This window comes from Xenia sp. Carnegie-2017, unplaced genomic scaffold (assembly GCF_021976095.1).
Source record: "Xenia sp. Carnegie-2017 unplaced genomic scaffold, XeniaSp_v1 HiC_scaffold_14, whole genome shotgun sequence".
Classification (NCBI taxonomy): Eukaryota; Metazoa; Cnidaria; class Anthozoa; order Malacalcyonacea; family Xeniidae; genus Xenia; species Xenia sp. Carnegie-2017.
The window spans coordinates 6129923-6152651 of NW_025813447.1; the positions used below are offsets into that span (position 1 = coordinate 6129923).

Genomic DNA, 22729 nt, shown 5'->3' on the forward strand with positions numbered 1-22729 from the left:
AAGCATAATGTTTTTAGCCTTAATTTTTGGAAACATTTGTTTTTGAGACACGAGGCTATTTTAATGAGATGTTGTTGTTTTTCGCCAGATGAATCGTTTTTGTGTGCCTTTATTAGCACTGCATGGTCTCGTCAACATTGTTATTTGGAACATCAAGCACAGTACCATTGTTCGATACACACCTGCGCAACATCAGATGCTGGTGGTCTGATGGTTTAATGTGGGCGTGGGATGGTTCTCATCATCTTACAAAGATATCAATTGCTTCTGACTTTTCAGTTGATTTCACAAAGAAAAAACAGGTAAACATTAGATCTATACCATGCAAGGAAATTCAAACACTTGCATAGTGACGTGTAGTTTGCATTGACCAAGAAAAAGTCGTTCGATTTGTTAGCACACAACGTACTTACGACGTTGGTTAAAGGTTTTGAGAACGTCAGGTCCGAAGTAACGTTGTCACGACGTTGCTGCAACGTAATTTGGCTAGCTAGGACGAAATTTATTTGGAAGCTTGACACACTGAACAAATACCCATGATGTCTTTAGTTGTTCAAATACCTATGAAGTCCTTCGTTTAACAATTTTTACGACAGTCAACTGTAAGGAAATCCTTCGCAGTATTTGCTTTGCATGTGATAGTAAACAAGCAGTTATTTTATTTTCTACCTTTATACATTCTGATTGGATTTGTGGTAGTTGTGTTGTTGATGTGCATTCAACCGGGAAAGTGAAAGCAATTTTTTCTTCTCACGTCGGAATTTTACGACTACAAAGCCTTACTTGTTTATAAATCGTTCTGCATTGTAAATGTGTGTTGTTCTAGGACTGCAAAAATTTTAATTTTGGGGTTTATAGGAAATTTGCTGAGATCAAAACACACGATGAGGCTACTGAATCTCATATTGCAAAACAGAAACTGTCGTAGTAGCATCAACGGACAGAATTTAATTTTTTAAAGTCAATGTTCCTTAAATAAATATTATCGATCACTTTCTGACCTTGGTGCCTCTTAACTAATAAAAAATATATTGACATTTTCTTAAAAAAAGATGTATCATCCTGAACAGTGAACAAAAATAGGAAATTCCATGTCTTACAAATAGAGAGTATTGGTGGTTTCAACTAGTAAAAGATATCGCATATAAACTTTATTGATGTCATCTAGTTGACCAGTGCAACAATTCTTTGACAGTTTTCAATTTGGTTGGAAATATCATGAAACAGGGGCGGATTCAGTTTTTAGCGTGACTGATGCATTGTGAGCGCCGGAAGCGCGACCTACCTAGTGGGTTCTGGGGGTATGCTACCCCTGAATATTTTTAACTTTAACTTTAGCTTTTAAGCTTGAAAACGCGATTTCCTGGGTTTTGACAAGAATTTTTCCCAAAACATCTGGCTCCAATTAGACAGAATGACAGAAACGGGAACTGTGATTAAGCTTAGACCGTGTCCAAGTCCAAATCCATGAAAAACTTTCCATATAAGAAACTTTGGTGAGAATACGATCCTAATTGGCTGATGTCCAGTTGAATGTCAAGATTAAGTGTTTTACAAATGATAAAAAACCTTCACGCTTAACATAATTTTCTAAAAACACTATTGTGAATGCACATTTGATAAACACGACGATATTTTTTTAGTATAGACATGTTTCAACATCTTATTATTAGCTTCAACGATTAACACAAGTTTCTTTGAATATGGGAATTCAATTTCTTTGAACGAACTTTATCTTCTGTTTGCATTGCATGTTGGAATGAAACTCAAGATTATGAAGTGGGGGACTCTCCAGAGTATAACGTACAATGCTAACTTGTGTCTTGTGACGATCGTATATATGTCCATAAACATCTTATTGAGGATTTTTTAGACCATCGTGCTTTCTGTTATACCATTAGAAGCAAGAGCTCTAATTTGGGGAAGGGGGAAGAGTAAATATTTCATACATTCAACTCTGCCCGACTTCATGACTTCTTTTAAAATTAAATCGCTTTCAACAAAAATATGTTAGGAAGAGCTGAAAAAATGAATAATTACCCCTCTATGTATTTCCAGCTGAATATGAATGTTAGAAACTATTACTGAAAATATGCTTGAAATATGCTTTGTTAACTATTCCAGTAATATATTTGTATGTATCCAATATTTTCCATATTAATATAATACTTTGTTTGATGGTAACTTTTTAAATCTTACGTATAAATTTAAAGTTTACTGATGCCAGACATTGTGTAAAATTGAAACTATGTTGTTTCAAACAAGGACGTCGTGAATTGCCTCGAGTACCTTACTGCGTATGGAGGGTATGATGGACCAAGCTTACTATTGACATATCCACGTAGGATGGCGTAGCAGGAGTCGAACTGTCCAACCAAAACGTCAGCATGCGACGCTCCATAGTGCCCTTTTTGTCCTAGGGTGTCGGGAGGCACGGACAAAAACAGAACTTTTTGCTTTCTAAATTTGTCTTTTTGTTTGCAAGGGTTCTTCCCATATAACAAACTGTAACATCCAATAATATTCATGGCAAACTATCTCTCGAAATGATTAATTGAGTCAAAACTGCAAAAGTTGGACTGGAAAATATAAACAGAGCTTCAGGAAATTTTCTATGAAGCCGTTTACATAAACGTAAATGATATTTGTGTTTTGCCTCGTTTGACGAAGAGATGTGCTATCCGATTTTTTTGACGCGCTTGTCGAGGAGTTAGACGTTGAAGAACCCAGATTTTCAATATAGATGAGATGTAGAAGGCAAGTGAAGGCAAATGAGCATAATAATTCAATCAATTCATAAATACAACATAGTCTTTAGTCATTTCAGCAACAAAACAAATTAATATAATTAATTTGTGCATTAGTTTTCTTTTTTCTTCACACCTCACACCTTGTACTTCCAATTAAGAACTGTGAACATTGCATGTGGTGTTTTCAAAGCACGGTGTTTAGAAAAGGCATGAAAAAATGCAAGGGTAGAAATACATTTGCAGGCAGATCCATTTTGAGAGTAAGGAGAGAGCTCGGCATAGAACGCAGATAATGAAATATAATACAAAAGGGGTGTTTATGATGCTACATAGGACAGTCTAAGTGACATAGCTGTGAATGCTCATATCATATGCCAGGCACGAAGAACCAATAAATGACGTTTTGCATATGACGTCACACCCGTGTATCGGAAACTGAAAAGACAAAGGTTGAATATAATTCACTTTTTCTGTATTGGGTGCACTCAATTAGCAGAGCAGGACTAATGAAGCAGGCTTTGAAATACGCCATAGGCTTTTTTTACTAGTGTTGCGAATATATTTTATATGTGGTAACTTTTCAATTGGAATACCCCCGATATTCCAACATCAATAAAATCAATAAAATCTTCACGAGTACGCTGAATGTATGGTCAGCGGAAAATGCTTGAATACAGCTTTTGCTCCTTGGGTGGACTTTAGACACGTGCAGAGTCGAAGTGAAATATTTTATTGATTTTTATCACTTTCATTTGATCAACTGCTAACTGCGAAGAATATAAATGGTGCGACCTAGTAAGTTTGTCATTGCAAAAGTATCGTCGAGTCCATGCGCTTTGTTTTTGTGTTAAAATTTCGATATCAACACACCGACTTTGTGTTGCCAAATGTTTCAAAAATTAATTCAACAGTTCAACGTGCAGCTTTCATATTCCAGAAAAACAAAGCAAGAGAATGACTACGAAGAAGAGGAAGAAGATTGAAAAGAAGGTATACATTTGAGTGACTTCAACCATCTTTTATGTCAATTTATTTTTATAATATACGAACTGTGACTGTTCTTGTTTGCTGTTCAACAAACAACAATCACTATTTTATTACTTTCCCTAACTTAAACTCGCAACCCTTACGAATCCGATGTTTTTTATGACTTTAGTCAACTCGTGTTGAACATATTTTTATTAAGTTCTACTTGTTGGATTGCTGAAGAATGTTAATTAGATTAGCTGAAGAAGCAAAGATTTGTGATTGAAACATTATTTGACTGAAAAATCTGCAGTTGTTAACATTCTCCCTCATGCCAGTTCAGTAGAGAAAAGATATTAAATTGTTTATTTGGTTACTGCGTGCTTATTTTTTAGGTTAGGGAACACAATCAGAAACAGAGAAAGGAGAACAATTTGAATCGAAACAAAAAAAGTAAGTTGAAAAGTTTGGCCAGCATTTTGCAAATCATACCTTATAAGTTAGCTTCCGAGCTCATGATTCTGCAATTATTTTTGAAAGAAAGGATGTTATTTGTCAATATAAATATTAGAGCCCAACAAATAATTTTGAACATAGTCATAAACAATTAGGTTTTATGAAATTTATTAAAATAGTGATGTTTCGTCTTGACTCAAGACATCTTCAGACTAATAAGGACGTTGTGAGGGTACATACCCCCACATGAATCTCTTCATCTTTTCCCATCAAGGATAAAATTCCCAAGTCTCTGAGATAAATTTAAACAAATTTGTTGATTTTTCCTCTTACTTGTATTGATGATTGATTTGCAAATTCTTAGCATGTAAGTGATGTAATTGATTGAGCTCAGATCAGTTTTCCACATTTGCACAGGTGAATGCAAATTTTGCTGTAGACATATCAGGGCAGGCATTGTAAATTTGTTGCTTTATAATGGCCAGATGAAAGATATATTCTCCATATTTTTCTCGTTGCATTGTGCACTATTATTGTACGTATGTAACATCACTATTATGTAACAAATTTTTTTTAAGATATTGACTATGAATGCATGAGATGAATACATAGCTTCTTAAATCAACCATGAAATATTTTTTTATGATCCCAATTAAAGAAAATTTGGGTACATCAACTCTCACTTTGTCATGTGTAACTTTACTCACAAGTGTTCGTGTAGGTAGACATGTTTGTGTAGGTAGACATGTTTGTGTAGGTAGACATGTTTGTGTAGGTAAAGTTTGCTAAAACTACTTGCAAATTCATCATTTAATGCCATCAGAAACAAAATCTGTCTTCTTCTCCTTACTACATCAATTGAATTTTATCTGAACTTGAACTGTACCTTGGGATACTTGTGTGCTGCTCTACCTGTTGAGCTACCAAGTCCTCAGGGATTGAAGACAAGTCGAAGCTCTTATAAACTGCACGTGAATGGGATATTTTCACCATGATAACAGTCTCTTAAAGACATCATATTTCGACTTTTTCCAAAGCCATCAAATAATTAGAACATAAATTCTGATGTCAGAATTCATTTTGTCAGAATTTATATTTTTCTCTTTCATTGTCTCTTTGGATTAGGACAATGGCAGACACTTTGTAAAATATTGGGGGACTTGTCCTCAAGGCATGACATTTAGGAAGAGATCCCGGGGCATACCTATAGGTAATCTTATGAAACTTGATCTTCAGAAACTTAATATAAGGATTCCTACACATAATCTTACACAGAAAAGGTTTAATGCATCTACTGGTATGTGTACATTACAGAAGTCTTTTCAAATAGTCATTTAACATCACAGTTATGTTATGTGGGTGTGATTTAAGGCTTTCTTGCTAGATTTTTAATCTTTTAAAATTGTTGGAGGGGGGAACACAAGCCGTCCTTGCCCTCCTTATGTTTGCAATTGGTTTTGGAGTAAAGATGAATTTTGTGTTATTAAAGCCTGCATACATTTTGTTCTCTATTGTGCTCATTATCACAACATGAAATGTGGAAAATTTTTCAAACTTTTGATCAATTCATCATTAACAAGACAGAAGGAAAAGACATTGTGGGGATTGGAAAAGAGCTGGTCCAGAAATTCTAATACTAACTTACTAATCCAGATACATTTTATTTAATTTCATTCCGAATACATATGTAGTTAAGACTCATAATTTTGTGTTGATAAATGAACTAATTTTCTATTTCACAGTTATGATTTTCCTGCAATAGTGTATTTTATGAGTTTTTGTGAATGAACATTTATTGAAAAATAGTCATAAGATTATTTTTTGAGCTTGAGTCTTTTAAAGGATGTCACAGGCTATTTTTAATGGAATGTATCACAAAATCCCTTCAAATTGTATTGTTTTTTCACTGATATGTTACATTTATGGTTTGTGTTCAGGAAGCAAGAAAGATCCCGGTGTTCCCAATTTATGCCCCTTTAAACACAAGATTTTGGAAGAAGTGGAAAGAAGGAAACTAGCGGTATTGAAATTGAGTAACTTGTTATGGGCAAAATTTACTTACATAACAGGACAGTCCCTTCTTAAGAAAGTTAGTTATTGTATAGTTGGTAATGATTACACCAGTATAAGTTTTTTCTCATTTGTTCACAAAGTCAGTAATGTGCATATGTAATTGGTTTATGCCTTACTTCTATGATTCCTCAACTTAAACCTACATGCTCAAAGCTCTATTTATAGACATACAATGAATGGATGTGCACCATCTCCAGCCTTGTCTAGAATCACATAAAAATACCCTCAAATGAGTCACTGAAATGAAATCCAAGCTAAGCTGACTGACTGACATCTCATAAGAACTCGAACATGCCCCCTTTGCAAAATCATTTAGAATCACGTCGTCAAAAACCGATGATCTGTACAGAAAATTTCTCTTGAGTTTTCATGTTAATTTGAGGAAAAGACTCTGTTTTTCCTGTGCTTTGCTTGTAAACCTATGAATATTGCTTTGTTTTTGCAGCAAGAAGTGGAAAAACAAAAGCGAAAACAGAAGAGAGAGAAGGAGGTGAACAAGAAACGAAATTTACAAACTCTACAAGAATATGCTGCGAAACGAAGCAAAGAATTTGAACGCAAGGTGTGAAATGATTATTGCTACGATACTACGTGCGTATCAGTCGAAAATTATATCATTCTCATCCGTCGTCATTATTTTAATTCTTCTGAAAATTTTGGTGATTTAGCCAGGTGCTGTTCTCACCTTTGCTTTTCAATTGAAATTTAAAAGAATTTTGCTGCGTCATTAAGAATCTCGCTGGTGTATAGTTTTCGTTTAGTTTTGAAAATGTCATGGATGTCACCCCCAAAGTTTGATTACACTTGTATTTTGGCCACTGAGTGAAACATTTATTTATACTAAAGATTAAAGATGCATTATTAAACATTTTAAACCAGTTTTTATTCAATACACATTATGGACATCAGTCATGTGCTCGGAGACAGGGCTGTTGGATGTTAAGGGGGGGAGGGGGGATTCTTGTGAATATTCAGATGCATTCAGTTGAGTCTGAATGATGATTTCTTTCAAAGTTAATTTTCTTTCAAAAGAAACCAATCTGGCATAACTATTCCCCTCCCAACTAAATTAACTTTTTAATGACGGCCCTGTGAGGATAGAAGGAGAGAGCGAGTTGACTCATCAATTCATTTGTTGATTGTCATTGTCAAAAGTTTAAGCTTTGTTTTATTTGGGCAATTTGAAAAATCTTCTCGCATTTTATGTTCACCAGAAAATTATTTCATAGAAATATCATACTAAATAAAAGCCACGAAGTTTTATGCTTGAACGTTTAGATGGCTCATAAGAAGATCAATGAAGATTTTTCTGAAAGTGATTCTGCTCCAGTCGGTATGGAATTGTAACATGTTATATATTTGCATCTACAAATGAAAAAGTACATAATTTCTTGTTCGCTTTTTCGTCATTTACAGAGACATCCAGGAAAGCCTATTACAAAGAGTTCAAAAAGGTATGAAGCTGCTTACGTACCCATTGCTGTAAGGATTTTTAACAAAGTCCAGGTTTTAAAATGTAACCGAGTCAAAAAGCGTCAGCATCAACTACAGTAGAACGGCGATAAGTTGAAATCCTGCAAACTTGAGATAAATTCTCCGAGTTGATAGTACATTATATAGGGTTTATTTCCTCGAATTCCTAGCCAACTTGAACAAATTTGATTTTCCTCGATTCCCTCGGTCAAATTTCCCTGGATAACGGGAAATCCTAATCTAATCTCAAAACGCTTAACGATTAATCTCGCTGATTTTAATCTATATAAGTGCTGATTACATAAGCCCGGTTGCCGGAATTCAGCCAAGCGTTAAATGATTTTGGCAAATGAAAATGATTCAATACTTACGTACCGTGAGATAAGTCATCTCAAGCAATTTCACAATATTCTGATATAACAACTTCCCAAAACATTTAAAATGGAAACAACCAATTTGCTCTAATTTGAGAATTACAACAAGAGTGACGTGTGGTGCTTTGCAAAAAGTTGTAATTTTTAACCGTGAAGTTTTGGCTCCTTTCGATCTCTTGAAATCATCGGGCTATCTCGCTATCCGGGCCAGCTCGTCTATATATATTCAGGTTCTAAGATGAAAATGTAAATTAATCCATTTATACATGAGTGGTTCATAATGAACAATTTGCCTCGATATCATTACAATAATGATATTACTAATTTACCCTGTGCAGTTATTATAGGAATGATTTGATCACACTTTAACTACATGTACGTATATCGCATTGTTGTAGATCAAAATTTTAAATGAACAGTGAAACTACTATAGCTACGCAAAGTATTGACCCAACACGCCAAGTTTATCAGCGCCCTTGTTTACTTGAACCCCAACTTACTCTAACAATTTTCCGTTCCCTTTAGAAATAGTTCAGCGAAAAAAATTGCTCTACATTTTTATCATATCGCTTTCTTTTTAACACTGTGTCTTGTATGTATGCGGTGCCTTAAAGTTATCCTATAATGTAGCTTGAAAACTACGAATCCATGTTTATAGTTACCGAATAAGAATTACCTTCCTGAGGGTAAAATGTAATTTTTGGGACTTTTGTAGAAAAAAGTTAAATTCTCTAGCATGGCACATGCGTAATAAGAACATTTTAAACTGTTCTCTACCATGAAGTATCGTTGTACTCTTTGAAAGTAGTGGCTTCTGTTGTCGTTGTTGTCATTGTTGTTGTTATTGTTGTTGACTTCAACACTGCGTAGCTACCAATTCAAATATCAAAGCAAATCAAGTACAATGATATTAGAAGCTTGCGCTTTTCTTCTTGACAGCAATTTTTTTGTTTTGTAACCCCCGTCATCTAGTATCCGTCCCTGAATGTGTTGGAAAATAGTTTACAGGCAAGCTTTTAGCAAGGCAGCCCTCCAACCGTCTTATGCACAGCCACTTCTGAATGTGGACGTCCATAATTTCATTTTGTCAAAAGTTTGCTTAACTTACGATTTATGTTTTAATATGCATTGCCGTCAAAAACGCGCTAATATTCTTGTTGAAATAAAACCAACCCAATCCACAAAATGTCTTGGACGACTGCTTTTTTAAATCCTCGATAAAACTCTCTTTAATTGGAATCAACAGTATCCTTAAACGTAACCAACCATCTACCCATTCATCAGAGGTATCACCAAGTTATCCAAAAAGCATTAAAATCATTTGAGTAATTTATACCTGTTTGCCGGTTCGTGTAGGTTGTTCAAAATTCAGATGTTGTCCTGGAAGTGCTTGATGCAAGAGACCCATTAGGCTGCCGATGTTTTAAGGTATGTAAATTCATGGCAGTGAATGATTGCTTATTTCCTATCCGGCTTTAACTGATTGAGAATTTTTTTTTAATTCGTCCCGAGCTCTGTTATCAAATTCTCTGAAAGAGATATTTGATTTTCACAACAGAATATTTTGCAGGTCGAAGAGGCGGTTTTGTCTGCAGGCAGCAACAAAAAAGTTGTTCTCGTCTTGAATAAAATCGGTAAGTGCGTAACTTTGACGATCCCCCTCCTGCATTTTAATGAAAATGGCAATCATGCTATGATGATTTTACGTTTGTTGTATTAGTCTTCTACTCTAGGTTACAAGTATATAAGTTTTCTTTGAGGCGTTGAGCAATTCTTTTTGCTATCGAGACCAGGGGTAGGTGCGCAACCCTATCTAAGTTGTCTAGCACCCCAAGAAACATTCCAAAATGGTATTTTGTACTGTGGACTACGTATTATGATAATAGTATTTGAGGCTATAAAATTTTACTATAGGACTAAGTAAAGATAGAACTTATAATTTCAAAGGCAGTTAAATATTTTACACTACCACCATTTGCACTTGTTTACTACGATGCGTGTTTTCATGGAAACCCTAAAATTTTAATAAATTACTTAACATGAAGCAACCTGTTACTTTGTCATGTCAACTCCGTTTGGCCTTAATTTTCTTGCCCCTTGTTTGTCATGTGCGAAAGCAACTGTTTTATTCGTGTTTCACTCGTCGTTGGGAATATTTGGATGCATGATATATGAAGCTTTCTTAATCATTGAAGAAAGTACTGTGAGACTAGGATATATAATTTACTTAACTTTTTAAGTAAATATTGAAAAGCCAATCTCCTTCCGTGAAATGAGCATCATCGATTCGCCCCTAATTACGACTTACAAATAGTACGTAATGGTTGTACCCTAACATTTGTAAGCCTTCCCTTTCTGTCACATCTTTATAACTTAAATAGACACATGAATAACGTTAATGACCTTTAAAGTATTGCTTTCGAAAATGTCTCACGAGTTGGGAATAGTTTCAACGATTGATAATTTTATCGACATTGATAATGTTTTTTGTATTTAGATCTTGTGCCAACCTCGATTGTTGAGAAATGGTTGAAGCACCTACGAAACGAGTTCCCTACAATTGCCTTCAAAGCATCGACACAAACACAAAAGCAACATTTGGTAGGCGAAAGAAATGGCTCTTAGTGCACGGCTTTTAGCAAAAATGTATACGTAGGGTATTAACGCCATCGAGTTTAGGCTCTTTGCATAGTTGCGAAGAAGGCGTCTTTACCTTGAGGAAGTTCTTTGATGTTGTGCTTATGTTATAAATCTGTCAGCTTGCGTACTTTTTTGTACTTTTGCAATGGATCATTTGCATGTGGATCATCTGATGTTTTTTGACTTTATTTGCCCTCTTTGTTAAAATTGTTCACATCAATTTATATGGAATATTTTTTCACGAGGAACGACTAGCTAATAGCTACATCACTGGGGGACGCTGTACGAGAAAAATTTGGAATTGTTTTATGTGGGTCTTAAATTTCAAGGTTTATGGTGGAAAAACGCCTCTGCGAAACTGTTCTCAAGACCATGGTGGAAGTACCTTAACCTGCACTCGACAGTTTCGTTAAAACTTACCATTTTTAAATTCTTCAGGCTCAAAGTAAAGTACCAACATCGCTTGCCTCAAAAGGCTTACTTTCGACCAGTCAATGCATGGGAGCTGGCACTCTTATGAAACTATTGGGAAATTACTGTCGAAATAAGAATATCAAAACAGCGATAACTGTTGGTGTTGTAGGTATGTGAATGACATGTGCATTGCGAGAAGACGATGAGGTTTATCGATGTGTATATTTTATTTTAGGATTTCCGAATGTGGGTAAGAGCAGGTACGTAATGTGAGAATATATTGTATTGATACATTTCATTTTAAGTATTATGTTTAGCTACGTGAACTTGGCGATTCTTTAATTCATATTTTTTATCCATTTGATTATAGTTTAATAAACAGCTTAAAAAGATCGAGATCGTGCACTGTTGGTGCCACGCCAGGTGTCACAAAGTATGTTTGCATTTTATTTTTGTGTAATTTGTTTGAGAATGCAGCAGCCGTATATGCTGTTTTCTTGGCGTCTTTGATAGAAATAGTGCGTTGAATAAGCAATTGAAGAGCAATATCATCAAGGGGGTAGGGTGGGTGGATTGTGAGGACGTGTTCGCGTTATGCACCCTAATAAATAACAATTATTGGATGAGGTTGTGCATGATATAAAATGATTTTTCAAACGAAGGTCGATGTTCGATATCATACGAAAGCCGAATTCATTAATAGTTTTATCACCGTAACTGCGTAAAAGCACTGTTTATAAAGCGCATTTAATGAATACAAGTTTTTTTCAAATAAACATATTTCAACATCTCATGATGCCATCTTCAGTATATAAGAAAGAGTATTATGTATGTGATAAATATATATAAGAGTAATTTGATACAATGATACAGTTTATACAATTTTGAGTAGATAACAATGAAATAGTGGTTAGAATTAATGATCAGATTTTAAAATCATTGATACTGCAGATACCACATTTGCACTCAAAATCAAAGAAGCACTTCACATTAACAAAACTAACACTAACCCTAATCTCAACGTTCAAGTTTTTCGTTTTAGCGCTATATTCAGCCTGTTAATACAATCATCTGATATACGTAGATTAATACGGATCTTGTATACGGGTCATTTATTACGTCATATTATAATTCAAACACCGTTTTTATTTCTTTTCAATTCCAGAAACATGCAAGAGGTTCAACTGGATAAACATGTAAAGCTGCTTGACAGTCCTGGTATTGTCATGGATTCTGGAACCTCCGATAGTTCAATCATTTTAAGAAACTGCGTTAAGGTGCGTATCATTTTCATGTTTTTATTGTTACCAATAAGATTATTATGGCCCTAGTGGTTAGAGCACAGAATAGAAAATATACAGTAGGTCCACTTCGTGTGCTTACTGGCTGCTGTATATTTAATTAGATTACTGGCTGTTGTTAGCCATTTCATCGTTCCTATTGGTCAAAAAAAGCATTTGACTGGCTGCCACTAAGGTAATCACATGCGTTATAAGATATCCGTGGCACGAAAAAATTAATTGGAATGGCTCTACTATATTGTAGTTAGGTTTAGGTAAGCGTTTGGTGGTAAAATAGCAAAATGCATGATATACGAAAAAATGAGTATAGTTTGCTTCAGGCACGCCATGCATGTTTTTCATGTGTCAAAACTTGTCGAAATTGAGTTTCTGATTCTTACGGCTTTCTTTTAAAGTTCTGATGAAGGCTCTCTCTTTTCAATAAGGGAAGTTTTTCTTAGTATGTACGTAACTATACTTTTTGGTGGGTTTTGATAAATTTTCGATATATTAATATTTTGGTAGATTAGTATGTAAAAAAATCTGGAAAATATTTAAGTTAGCAAATTTATCCACACCAATCCCATCGCCCATCACTTGTTTTTCTAGAGTTCACTAATTCTGTGAAACGTACATGTGATATTTTTTCGATACTTTTTCTCTTTTTGGTAATGATTGAATATTGAAATAGATATTTTTGAATTTGCAATATTTTATGACTCTATTCAATATACAGTAGCGGCATATATTTAATCGTATTTTATATGTGCGGTCCTTATCCTCAATTTTTAAGAGAAATGACTGATCCCAACTCCTATTCACTATTACTTTATATTTTTAGATTGAATCTCTTCATGATCTTATTAGTCCTGTTGAAACGATTTTAAAGCGATGCGAAAAAAAGCAGGTACGTATTTTTTTATACTGCGTTTGCATCAATGATAGTGCAGCCATCTATTAGTGGTTGCTCATCATTTCGTAAGTTTGTATGCATTCGGAGCAGTTTTGACAGCCCGTATTTGCCTTAATCTTGAGCAATTCTTGGTCGTACATATTTTAAATGTGAGCGATGATGTGCATTGCTATAAAAATCTATATTAAAGATTTTAACGATTTTTTATTGTTAAATAGGCCGTGTGTTTTGTAGTGAGTTACGTATGAACCTTAGCTGACGTATGACCTATTCGTGCAGTTAAAAAATTCTTTGATAATCCCTCCTTTCTTTTAAATTCGAATATTTTGTTCTGTTAATTTAATGCAACAGCTATAGGTGGTGTGCAACCATTTTCTTCGGAGTGACAGAACAATGGAATGTTCGCCATGCTGGATGACATTGCATTGTACGTAAATAAGGAAAATTCTTTGTTAAAATCATCCAACATGGCGGCTATGACGTAGCTTGCACACCAAGAATATTTTAAAGAATACGTTCCTTGCCATCGTGCATGACCGTAACTTTTTTAAGGTCATGGAAAAATATCGTATTCCAGACTACGAAGATACCAATCAATTTCTCTGTGAACTCGCGAAGAAAATGGGTAAATTAAAAAAAGGTTAGTTTCTCTTTACATAAAGTTCAAGCCAACTGCTATTGTCGAGAACAACATGACGGCCTAATTACAATATATATATCCTAAAGCGGAAGCATGTGATATGCGAACAATGACCTTGAACCCAATCTACTAGATATCTGACTCAAGCAAACTTCTTTATTATTTGCTATGTAAGCAATGTCGGCTGTGATTGGTCAACTACCTGCAGATAATTCTCGATATCTGAAAGTATGACGTCATATCTACAAATAATAGTTTCTACAATTATGGACGCCATTAAAAGCCGATATCTAAATGAGACGAAGTTGAATAAACCGTCTGACATCAACAAGTTAGTGAAGAGTAGAAAAATTTTTTATATTGATATGTTTTCACAATACTTCAGTTAGTTAAAGTGAATAATAAAAAAATTATTGAATTCGTTTTTCGCAAATATCAAGGTTTCTTCAAACCTCGGTCAATGTTATGCGCCTCAGCTTCGCGTAGTCAAACAACGTTGACCTCGATTCTTGATATCATACTCAATCTCATCCAATAATTGCTTAATAGTTACGAGTGGGACAAGCCGCCTTCTTGAAAGGTGGCGAAATTGACGGTATTAACGACCAATATCTACTTTTTGTAAGTTGATAATCTCAACATGGCAATAGAAATTGCCATTACTTTGGCAACTTCCGCACTACTTATGACGTCAAGTAAGCAAACATGGCCGCCCAAAAAATTTGCACGCGCAAGGACGACTTTTGCAACTTACTTTTAACGTAAAATGGGCATAAATACATCAAATTGCTTGAAAACATCTGAATTCCAAAAAAAATCCATGCAAATTTAACTTTAAGAGTTGTGAATACGCTTCTTCGATTTTGTTATGCAAATTTCGTAACAAACGCATTAAAGACTTCTGCATTTGATCTGGTGGAAAAGCGTCATCTAATGCCCCTTGTACACTGATAAAATGTATTTTCTTTTGCAAACTTGTGAAATACTTTTTTTCCACCAGGTGGCGTTCCGGATGTGAACGCTGCTGCTAAAGCAGTACTTGGTGACTGGAACAGGTAACGGATCGCTCTCAATTAAGACACTAGATGGAGTAGATGAATACCTATAATTACTGGCATCAATATGTAGTTGTTGGAGCAACTGTTGTGTTCCGTATAAAAGTTGAAAATTTCGAAGAAAATTACAGTAGAATATATTAGACTAAAATGCACTGAAACCCTGTTTTAAGGACATGCATTTTTACATCAAATGTACTTTAATGTCGTCACCACAATGATGGAGCTTATTTAAGAAACAAAAAAAGCTTACTGTGTTTTTGCACAGGCTTGTGCGAACCGAGGAAATTTTTACGAGAACTCGAGAGCAGATCAGTGTAAGCTCGAGACTATTGGTCGAAAGTTGCACCTGCTCGAAAGTCCTCGCGCACGTCTCTGAGGTTTTCATAAGCCAGTGCAAATACGAAAAACATCTTTTATATCTTTTAATAAATTAACAATAATGAGAAACAGATAAATTCAAAACCAACGTTTTAATTTTTCCTCATATATTCATGATTGTATTAAAATTCTCGTTGATTGATTCAATTGATTTAGCTCAGATTTAGCTTCAAATGCCTAAACTTCATTAATTAATTTTTATTCAGTGGGAAAATCGTATTTTACACTCATCCACCTGATCAACATCATTTACCTGCACATGTATCAGCTGAAATTGTTCAGAGATGGGGAACTGAGTTCGATTTGGTAATTGGAATTGCGCTTTTTGTTTTGATCTCTATTTGGAAGTTGTCATTTTTTAAATAATATTTTTTCTTTTTCAGATAAGTTTAGAGAAAGAAGAAAGCGATGAAATGAGAAGTACAAATATTTATTTTTTGACTTGTCTCTATTTAACTTGTCTTTATTGTATTTTAGTACTTTTTTTGCTAATTGTTTGATTGTTTACAAGCTTTGACATATGAATCTTCATATACTGGGTGTATCAAAAAAAGCTGAACAGTTTGGGAAACGTCGCTAAGGTCATCAGCGCGCAAGCCTTTGTAGGGAAGAGTTAGTTAGAGTTCCAATTGTTAATCTTCACAGTAAAATGTTTGAAAGTAATAACCTATTTTAGGCCTGTTTCAAACGTCGAACTTTACATGCGCCGAACGCATTAAAGACAAGGAAAATGAGATAAACTTTCTCATTATTTTTGTTTTAAATGCATTCAGCGCATGTAAAGTTTTACGTATGAACTAGACCTTAGAGTTAAAATTGTGTTACCGAGAAGCACTTTTGAAAAAGTATGCGCACGAAAATGAAGTAGCTAAAAAGTAATTGGAACACATAACGTTAAAATATGACACATGTTGTACAAGCCTACTGACTTACGGGAAAATTTGGCCAAGCATCAACCAACGGCAAGCATCCAAATCGCGTTTTTCCCTTTTTTAATGCCTTTTTCTTAAAGTGCGTCTAGCACAATTTTTTTTCGAGCGATGTCAAACAGATTCATAATTTCTAGAATCTTCGCGAAAACAGAATTTAATATTAAACAGTATTTAAGTTTTTGTGGCAGTTTAATGATGGCAAAATAGCCCTTTCGGCTATCTCACTTCCGTGAGAATAATATACTTGTAGGGAAATGAAACGAGTGTTTTATGTGACGTCACGCAAGGAACTCGCGCATTTGTGCTCTACAAATCATATAAAATAAACATACAAAGCGTCTTCAATATTACTTAGTAAAAAAGATGGTTTTTAGTTGCGTAGCTGCTAATTGTACAGATAAGGCCAGTCTTAACGATGGCATTAGCCTTCACACTTTTCCCTTTTGTAACGATGACCAGCCTGAAGCCAAAAAGCGAAGAAAAATTTGGGTCGATTTTGTCAAGTAAAAACGGGTATTCGAGCCTTCACTTTGCTCTGATCATTTCCAACTCGAAGATTTCGAGAAGATTTTTCATTTTGCCTGGCCAAATCAAACCGAATTATCAAAATGAAAGAGCGGCATAAGCGCCCACATTCGAATCATCAGTATCGTCATGATGAACATTGCCATCGTTATTTATTCCCGCGTCTTCGATAATAACATACCCCGGAATAAAATTTTATGCGAGTCATCAGACTCATAACTATCACTTGTTGATTCACTGCTAGAGATAATTATCGAGCAATATATAAATGCTACAGTGTCTAAATCGGTCGGAATTACGACAAAGTCTCAACATGTATGTAACATATGAAAGCATCAGAGCAAAATGCCGATTACCTTGCGTAACGTCGAAACAAACGGTAGATCCAGACCCTTAATTGTCACGGAACTGAGCCATAAAAAGCTAAATTTGCCACGCCATAAAAAATAGACGTTTTATCTAAATTAATTAATTTTTTTTACTAAAACATTCTCAATAAACAGAATAATCGATTGGACAAATATAAAAATTGTGTTAGAGGCACTTTAAAAGTTTCATCAATTATTCATATTTGGATTAATTTAAGCTCAAAATAATCCGCTATTTGAAAGCTTAGCGTTCGCCTGTCTACACATAAGCCAAAATTCCAAATCTTTGTTGGCTTGAACAACATGTGCTCTGTTTTAATCCTATGTGATCCGATTGCTTTTAGCTTTGTCATTTTCGTGCACAAGCTATTTCAAAAGTGCTTCTTAAGAATATAATTCTCACTCTAAAAATGGTTATTATTCGCTAGTATTTTACTGTTAGATAACCATTGGAACATATTCCAACTATCTATTCCACCTAAGGTTTTTGCAGATCTTGCCGCCTATATAACTTTAAACGTTTTCGTATCTGTTCAGTTTTTTATACACCCCAGTTAAAGGCAAATTTTTTGATTCACCACATCTCTATTTATACACCAACCTCATTTTAACCCACCCCCCCTCCTCCCCCACTGATAATCCCCCACTTCTGTAGCAGCGAAAATAAAATAAACCTCCACCATCTATATATTCCTGACACTGAGTAAATAAAAAATCACCCGTCAATCTCACAAAGTCAATTTCACGAAATCATAATAAAAAAGCGAATGCTATTGAAGCTCTATTCATTGATATACGCGTTTGATTCATTTGAAATTTTCTAACGTAAAAATCAAAATAGTAACTTGCGTTGTTTCAAAATTTCAGACAAAATTACACTCATGTTTTTAAGATTTTCTTTTTTTGAAAAAGCACTTATGCGTGTACAGTATTGGGTATATTAAAAAAGTAGAAATTGATATTGAAACATGTGTTGAGTGAATTATGTAGTGGCAATTTTGCGGGAAATTTATGTTTAGGCCGTTTTAGCTCCTCCTAATTTCCCTCTTGACGCGATCTGTTTTTCTTTCGTTTGTCGTGTAGATATGAAAGAACTCACACGTACCATTCAGGACGCTTTAATACTGACATCAAGCGAGGCATCTTCATTTACACTCGATGAAGAAATGGTATGAAAAAATTTTAGTTAATTTTTACCAGGATGTGTTTATTAGTCAAAATACACTCTAGCCTCTAATTTTGAATTTAAGATACCTGTACAACAATGTCATTCGTTATGAATTTCCAAAGTGCGATTGAGTAGGAAGTTTACATAGATACAAGATGATGATGATGATATATTTATATATTACCGTAATTGCGTAAAATCACTATTGATAATGCGCATTTAATAAAATCGACAAGTTTTTTTAAAATGAACATGTTTCATCGTTTCATGATGCCATCTGCAGTATAATGAGTATTATGTATGTGATGAATATATATAAGGGTAATATGATACTGTGATACAATTTATACAATTATGAATAGATTATTATATGCGCATTTAATATGTGTCGAGTTTTTTAAAATAGACATGTTTCGACATCTCATGATGCCATCTTCAGTATAAGTGAAATAATAAATAATAGTAGGTTTATATAATTAATAATTAATGGACTCCGTCGATTTCGACATATGAGGGTTCCACGAAGTGGAACATCCTGGTTACTTAAATTATAGTGAAGGCAGCTGACCAGACTACAATCACTCGTACCTTTCACGCAACTACAACGCTGATATCAGCGTGACACATTTGTGACAAGGCTGCAACATTGCAGATGCAGATACAGTCCATCCGAGGACATAGTTTCCTCTACCAAATTTCCCTCACATGGCTTTGGTCAACCCGGGCTAGGTTTTACAGACACATTGCCAGATGTGCCACGAGCCGGGATTGAACCCGCGCCGTCTGGCTTGCAACTCACGCAATTAACCATTCAGCCACCCGCCCCGTCCCTAGGTTTATATAAAAGTAGTAGGTTTATATAAAAGTAATATGATACATTAATTACAACAATAATAAGGAAATAAGATAAGAGCGTCCGAGCGTATTGTAAACTAAATATTGTATTGAATTTAAAAACTTGAACATTGAGGTCAGGGTTAGTTTTCTTAATGTGGAGTGGTTCTTTGATTTTAAGGGAGAATGATGTGTCAGCTTTGTCGATGATTTTGAAGAAGAGGGTGAATACTTCGTTTTACATGAATGAGATTTAAGGTGTCGGTAGATATGAGAGTTTTTGTCTGTTGTGGTATGTTCCCTGATTCTGGTGGATAAATGGCGTGAAGTTTCGCCATGTATCGGGAATTACATCCCGCATAATTGAATTCATATACCTCTATTGATAACAGACCTAACACAACTGTTTTTAACAGCAACAGCACAGACGCATTTTTTATTTAATGGGAAATTTTATGACCAGACGGATGGTGTTAAGATGGGCTCTTCTTTAGCACCCATACTTGCTAACATTTTCATAGGCTCACATGAACGAAACTGGCTAAACAACTACAACGACACTAAACCACTATTTTACCGCAGATACGTGGACGATACTTTTTGTGTTTTTACTAACGAAACTGGGGTCATGAAGTTTTATAGTTACATTAACACACAGCACACAAACATTAGATTTTCATTTGAAACTGAACAACAAGATCAACTGCCATTTCTTGACATTTTACTTACAAAATCCCATCACAGCTGTACAACATCTACATATCACAAACCAACATACACAGGACTTCTGATGAACTATTTTAGTTTCACACCACTTTCATACAAAACCGGACTTATACGCACACTAATCAACAGAGCATACAAACTTAACAATACGAACAATGGCTTTCAACGAGACATAAAAAACGTCACATCCACTCTTTTACGAAACTCTTACCCACTACACTTTATTAACAGAACCGTAAAACGATATCTCGACAACAAACAAAGCAACAACCTCAAACTAGACACCGAAACTCCTGACACGACGATCACGACTAACACAAATGAAAATTCCAAAATTTCAACTGTATACTTCAAACTACCATACATCGGACATTACTCACGACACACACAGCGCAGGCTTACAAACTATATGAAACATTTTTGTGCAGATATTGACATTCGACTAATTTTCACATCATTCAAAATCAAGAACCTTTTCTCATTCCAAGACCTAATCCCTGATTCAATTAAATCAATGGTGGTATATGAATTCAATTGCGCGGGATGTAATTCCCGATACATTGGCGAAACTTCGCGCCATTTATCCACCAGAATCAGGGAACATACCACAACAGACAAAAACTCTCATATCTACCGACACCTTTAATCTCACTCTCATGTAAAACGAAGTATTCACCCTCTTGCTTCAAAATCATCGACACTGCCGACACCTCATTCACCCTTAAAATCAAGAAGCACTCCACATTAAGAAAACTAACCCTGACCTCAATGTTCAAGTTTTTAAATTCAATACAATATTTAGTTTATAATACGCTCGTACGCTCTTATCTTATTTCCTTAGTATTGTTGTAATTTATGTATCATATTACTTTTATATAAACCTTCTATTATTTATTATTTAACTTATACTGAAGATGTCAACATGAGATGTCGAAACATGTCTATTTTAAAAAAACTCGTCGTGTATATTAAATGCGCATTAGCAATAGTGCTTTTACGTAATTATGGAAAGATTATTATATATACACTCTAAAAACATCCTGGTTAAAAATAACCAGGATGGGGTTAAATCTTAACCAGGAAAGTATTCCAAATGGGATCAACGCAATCCTGGTTATTTTAACAAGGAATCGAGGTTAAATTAATTAACCCTTATTCTGGTTAACTTCAACCACGACCTAATGTTAAAATTTTGACTCTTATCCCAGTTAAAATTAACTAGTTGCCTTGTTAAGTTCCTGGGCAATTTTTAGTGATTCATTGAGAGAGTATATTTATGCTCAAAAAGTATATTTATTTAAGAAAAAAACATTGCACGGACACAACTTACATTTAGTAAAAACGACAAACAGAAGATAGACAAGTATCATGCATATTAACAGGTACATGCAATAGCTAGAGAAGTTTAGATTTATATCAATATATTTTCAACGTCAATGGTCTGATTACTTTAATGCTACTCTCATTGCAACAACAGCAGGTGTAGTCTTCTGTTTTCCCTAGTCCTCGATGCCATACAAAACCTTTTTTATAAACTCCCACGACGAACAGCTCTGCCATGGGTAATTAACGTCAAGTACGTGAAATAGTTTAAAGCAAACATCAATTGCCCTCACAAGATTAGGCTGCTTCCAGCCCTGGCTTTCGATTATAACGAACACTTGCGTTGGGTTGCATCGACTACCAACTGCTAAAACAAACGGCCATCTTGAGGCTGTTTCTAAATATTAAGGTATGTTTGTACCGACCTAAAAATAATTAAACAGTAGACTTGAGAGTTAACATCAAATACACGAGTTTGATTATGCGACTACTTATATGTGTATCTAAGAGTGACAATATATAGCTACTTTTGGAGGAAATGCTCAGAAAAAATAAAGTCCAAAAACTAAGCCAAGTGATTTAGTGATTTCGCTACTTTATTGTTCTTTAGCACAGCTGGTACCGAGATTTTTGAAAATGGTGATTATCTAGCATTTTGCGAAAAAAAACAGTCCGTGCATGTATTGACTTTTGGTTAAATTGTTTTTTTAAAAAAATTGATTTTTGTCACTGTTTCATAGGACTTAAGGAAAACTTTCTCACAGAAAAAAATGCTCATGTTTTTAAAACATTTTACTGCCAACAACACGAGACAATGCTATAAAGTTAATAATGTTTTGCTATATCTTTTTTTGCAATGGCATCAATCCTGCTTTAATACGGTGGGACAACCATATTCATATGCCAATCCAATTTCTTTTCCAAACAATTTCCAATCAAAAGAAATCAACCTGGCATGACAGAAAATATAAATATGGTCCCCTTCAATTAACGATGGATGGACGCCCGTTCTTTTTTGACACAGTTTGTATAATTAGGTACTGTGAATAACTTATGAAAAGATTTTTAATGGATACCGGTTTGCAATCGATAAAAGCACATAATGCTTCATCCATTGTACACCTCTTTTTATTCTTTCCTCCAGTAGGAAAAACGCATGGAAGGAGACTAATCGCAGCATTTCTTTTCTCTTCATTTATAAAGTAGTTTATAAATAAAAGTCAGTGTTTTAGGACTTTAGATGAAGAAAGCATTTCATGTATCGCATATGTTTCATGCATCATGTAACCGTTTTTGCAATTTTTTACCGGAATCAAGTTTTCTTGTTGCTATATTCAAGTATTTTGTCTATTTTTCTGTTTGTGTATCTGCGTAACAAATTATTTTCTCCACTGTTTCTGGTGTAAATCGCAGAAAAAGATTATCCGCGACATCTGGA

The 22729-nt window shown here is 34.7% G+C and overlaps 1 protein-coding gene across 4 annotated transcripts in view; it reads left to right on the top strand.

Moving 5' to 3' along the window:
• Positions 1-201: 201 nt before the first annotated feature.
• The window catches only part of LOC124434601 (guanine nucleotide-binding protein-like 3 homolog), a 32024-nt gene continuing 9496 nt past the window's right edge, over positions 202-22729 (top strand). Inside the window, exons 1-22 of one of the 4 annotated variants that reach the window (XM_046984489.1) lie at positions 3386-3545; positions 3688-3740; positions 4112-4169; positions 4590-4711; positions 5298-5382; positions 6110-6192; positions 6691-6807; positions 7524-7578; positions 7662-7699; positions 9449-9520; positions 9663-9726; positions 10590-10693; positions 11171-11315; positions 11382-11406; positions 11517-11579; positions 12312-12423; positions 13268-13333; positions 13892-13979; positions 14980-15034; positions 15622-15721; positions 15799-15835; positions 18324-18409. In XM_046984489.1, coding sequence (XP_046840445.1) covers positions 3533-3545; positions 3688-3740; positions 4112-4169; positions 4590-4711; positions 5298-5382; positions 6110-6192; positions 6691-6807; positions 7524-7578; positions 7662-7699; positions 9449-9520; positions 9663-9726; positions 10590-10693; positions 11171-11315; positions 11382-11406; positions 11517-11579; positions 12312-12423; positions 13268-13333; positions 13892-13979; positions 14980-15034; positions 15622-15721; positions 15799-15835; positions 18324-18409 — 1641 coding nt within the window. In that variant the 5' untranslated portion in view covers positions 3386-3532. Of the gene's footprint in view, positions 303-3385; positions 3546-3687; positions 3741-4111; positions 4170-4589; positions 4712-5297; positions 5383-6109; positions 6193-6690; positions 6808-7523; positions 7579-7661; positions 7700-9448; positions 9521-9662; positions 9727-10589; positions 10694-11170; positions 11316-11381; positions 11407-11516; positions 11580-12311; positions 12424-13267; positions 13334-13891; positions 13980-14979; positions 15035-15621; positions 15722-15798; positions 15836-18323; positions 18410-22729 lie in introns of those variants that run through there. The other 3 variants (XM_046984491.1, XM_046984490.1, XM_046984493.1) reach the window with 3 other exon arrangements.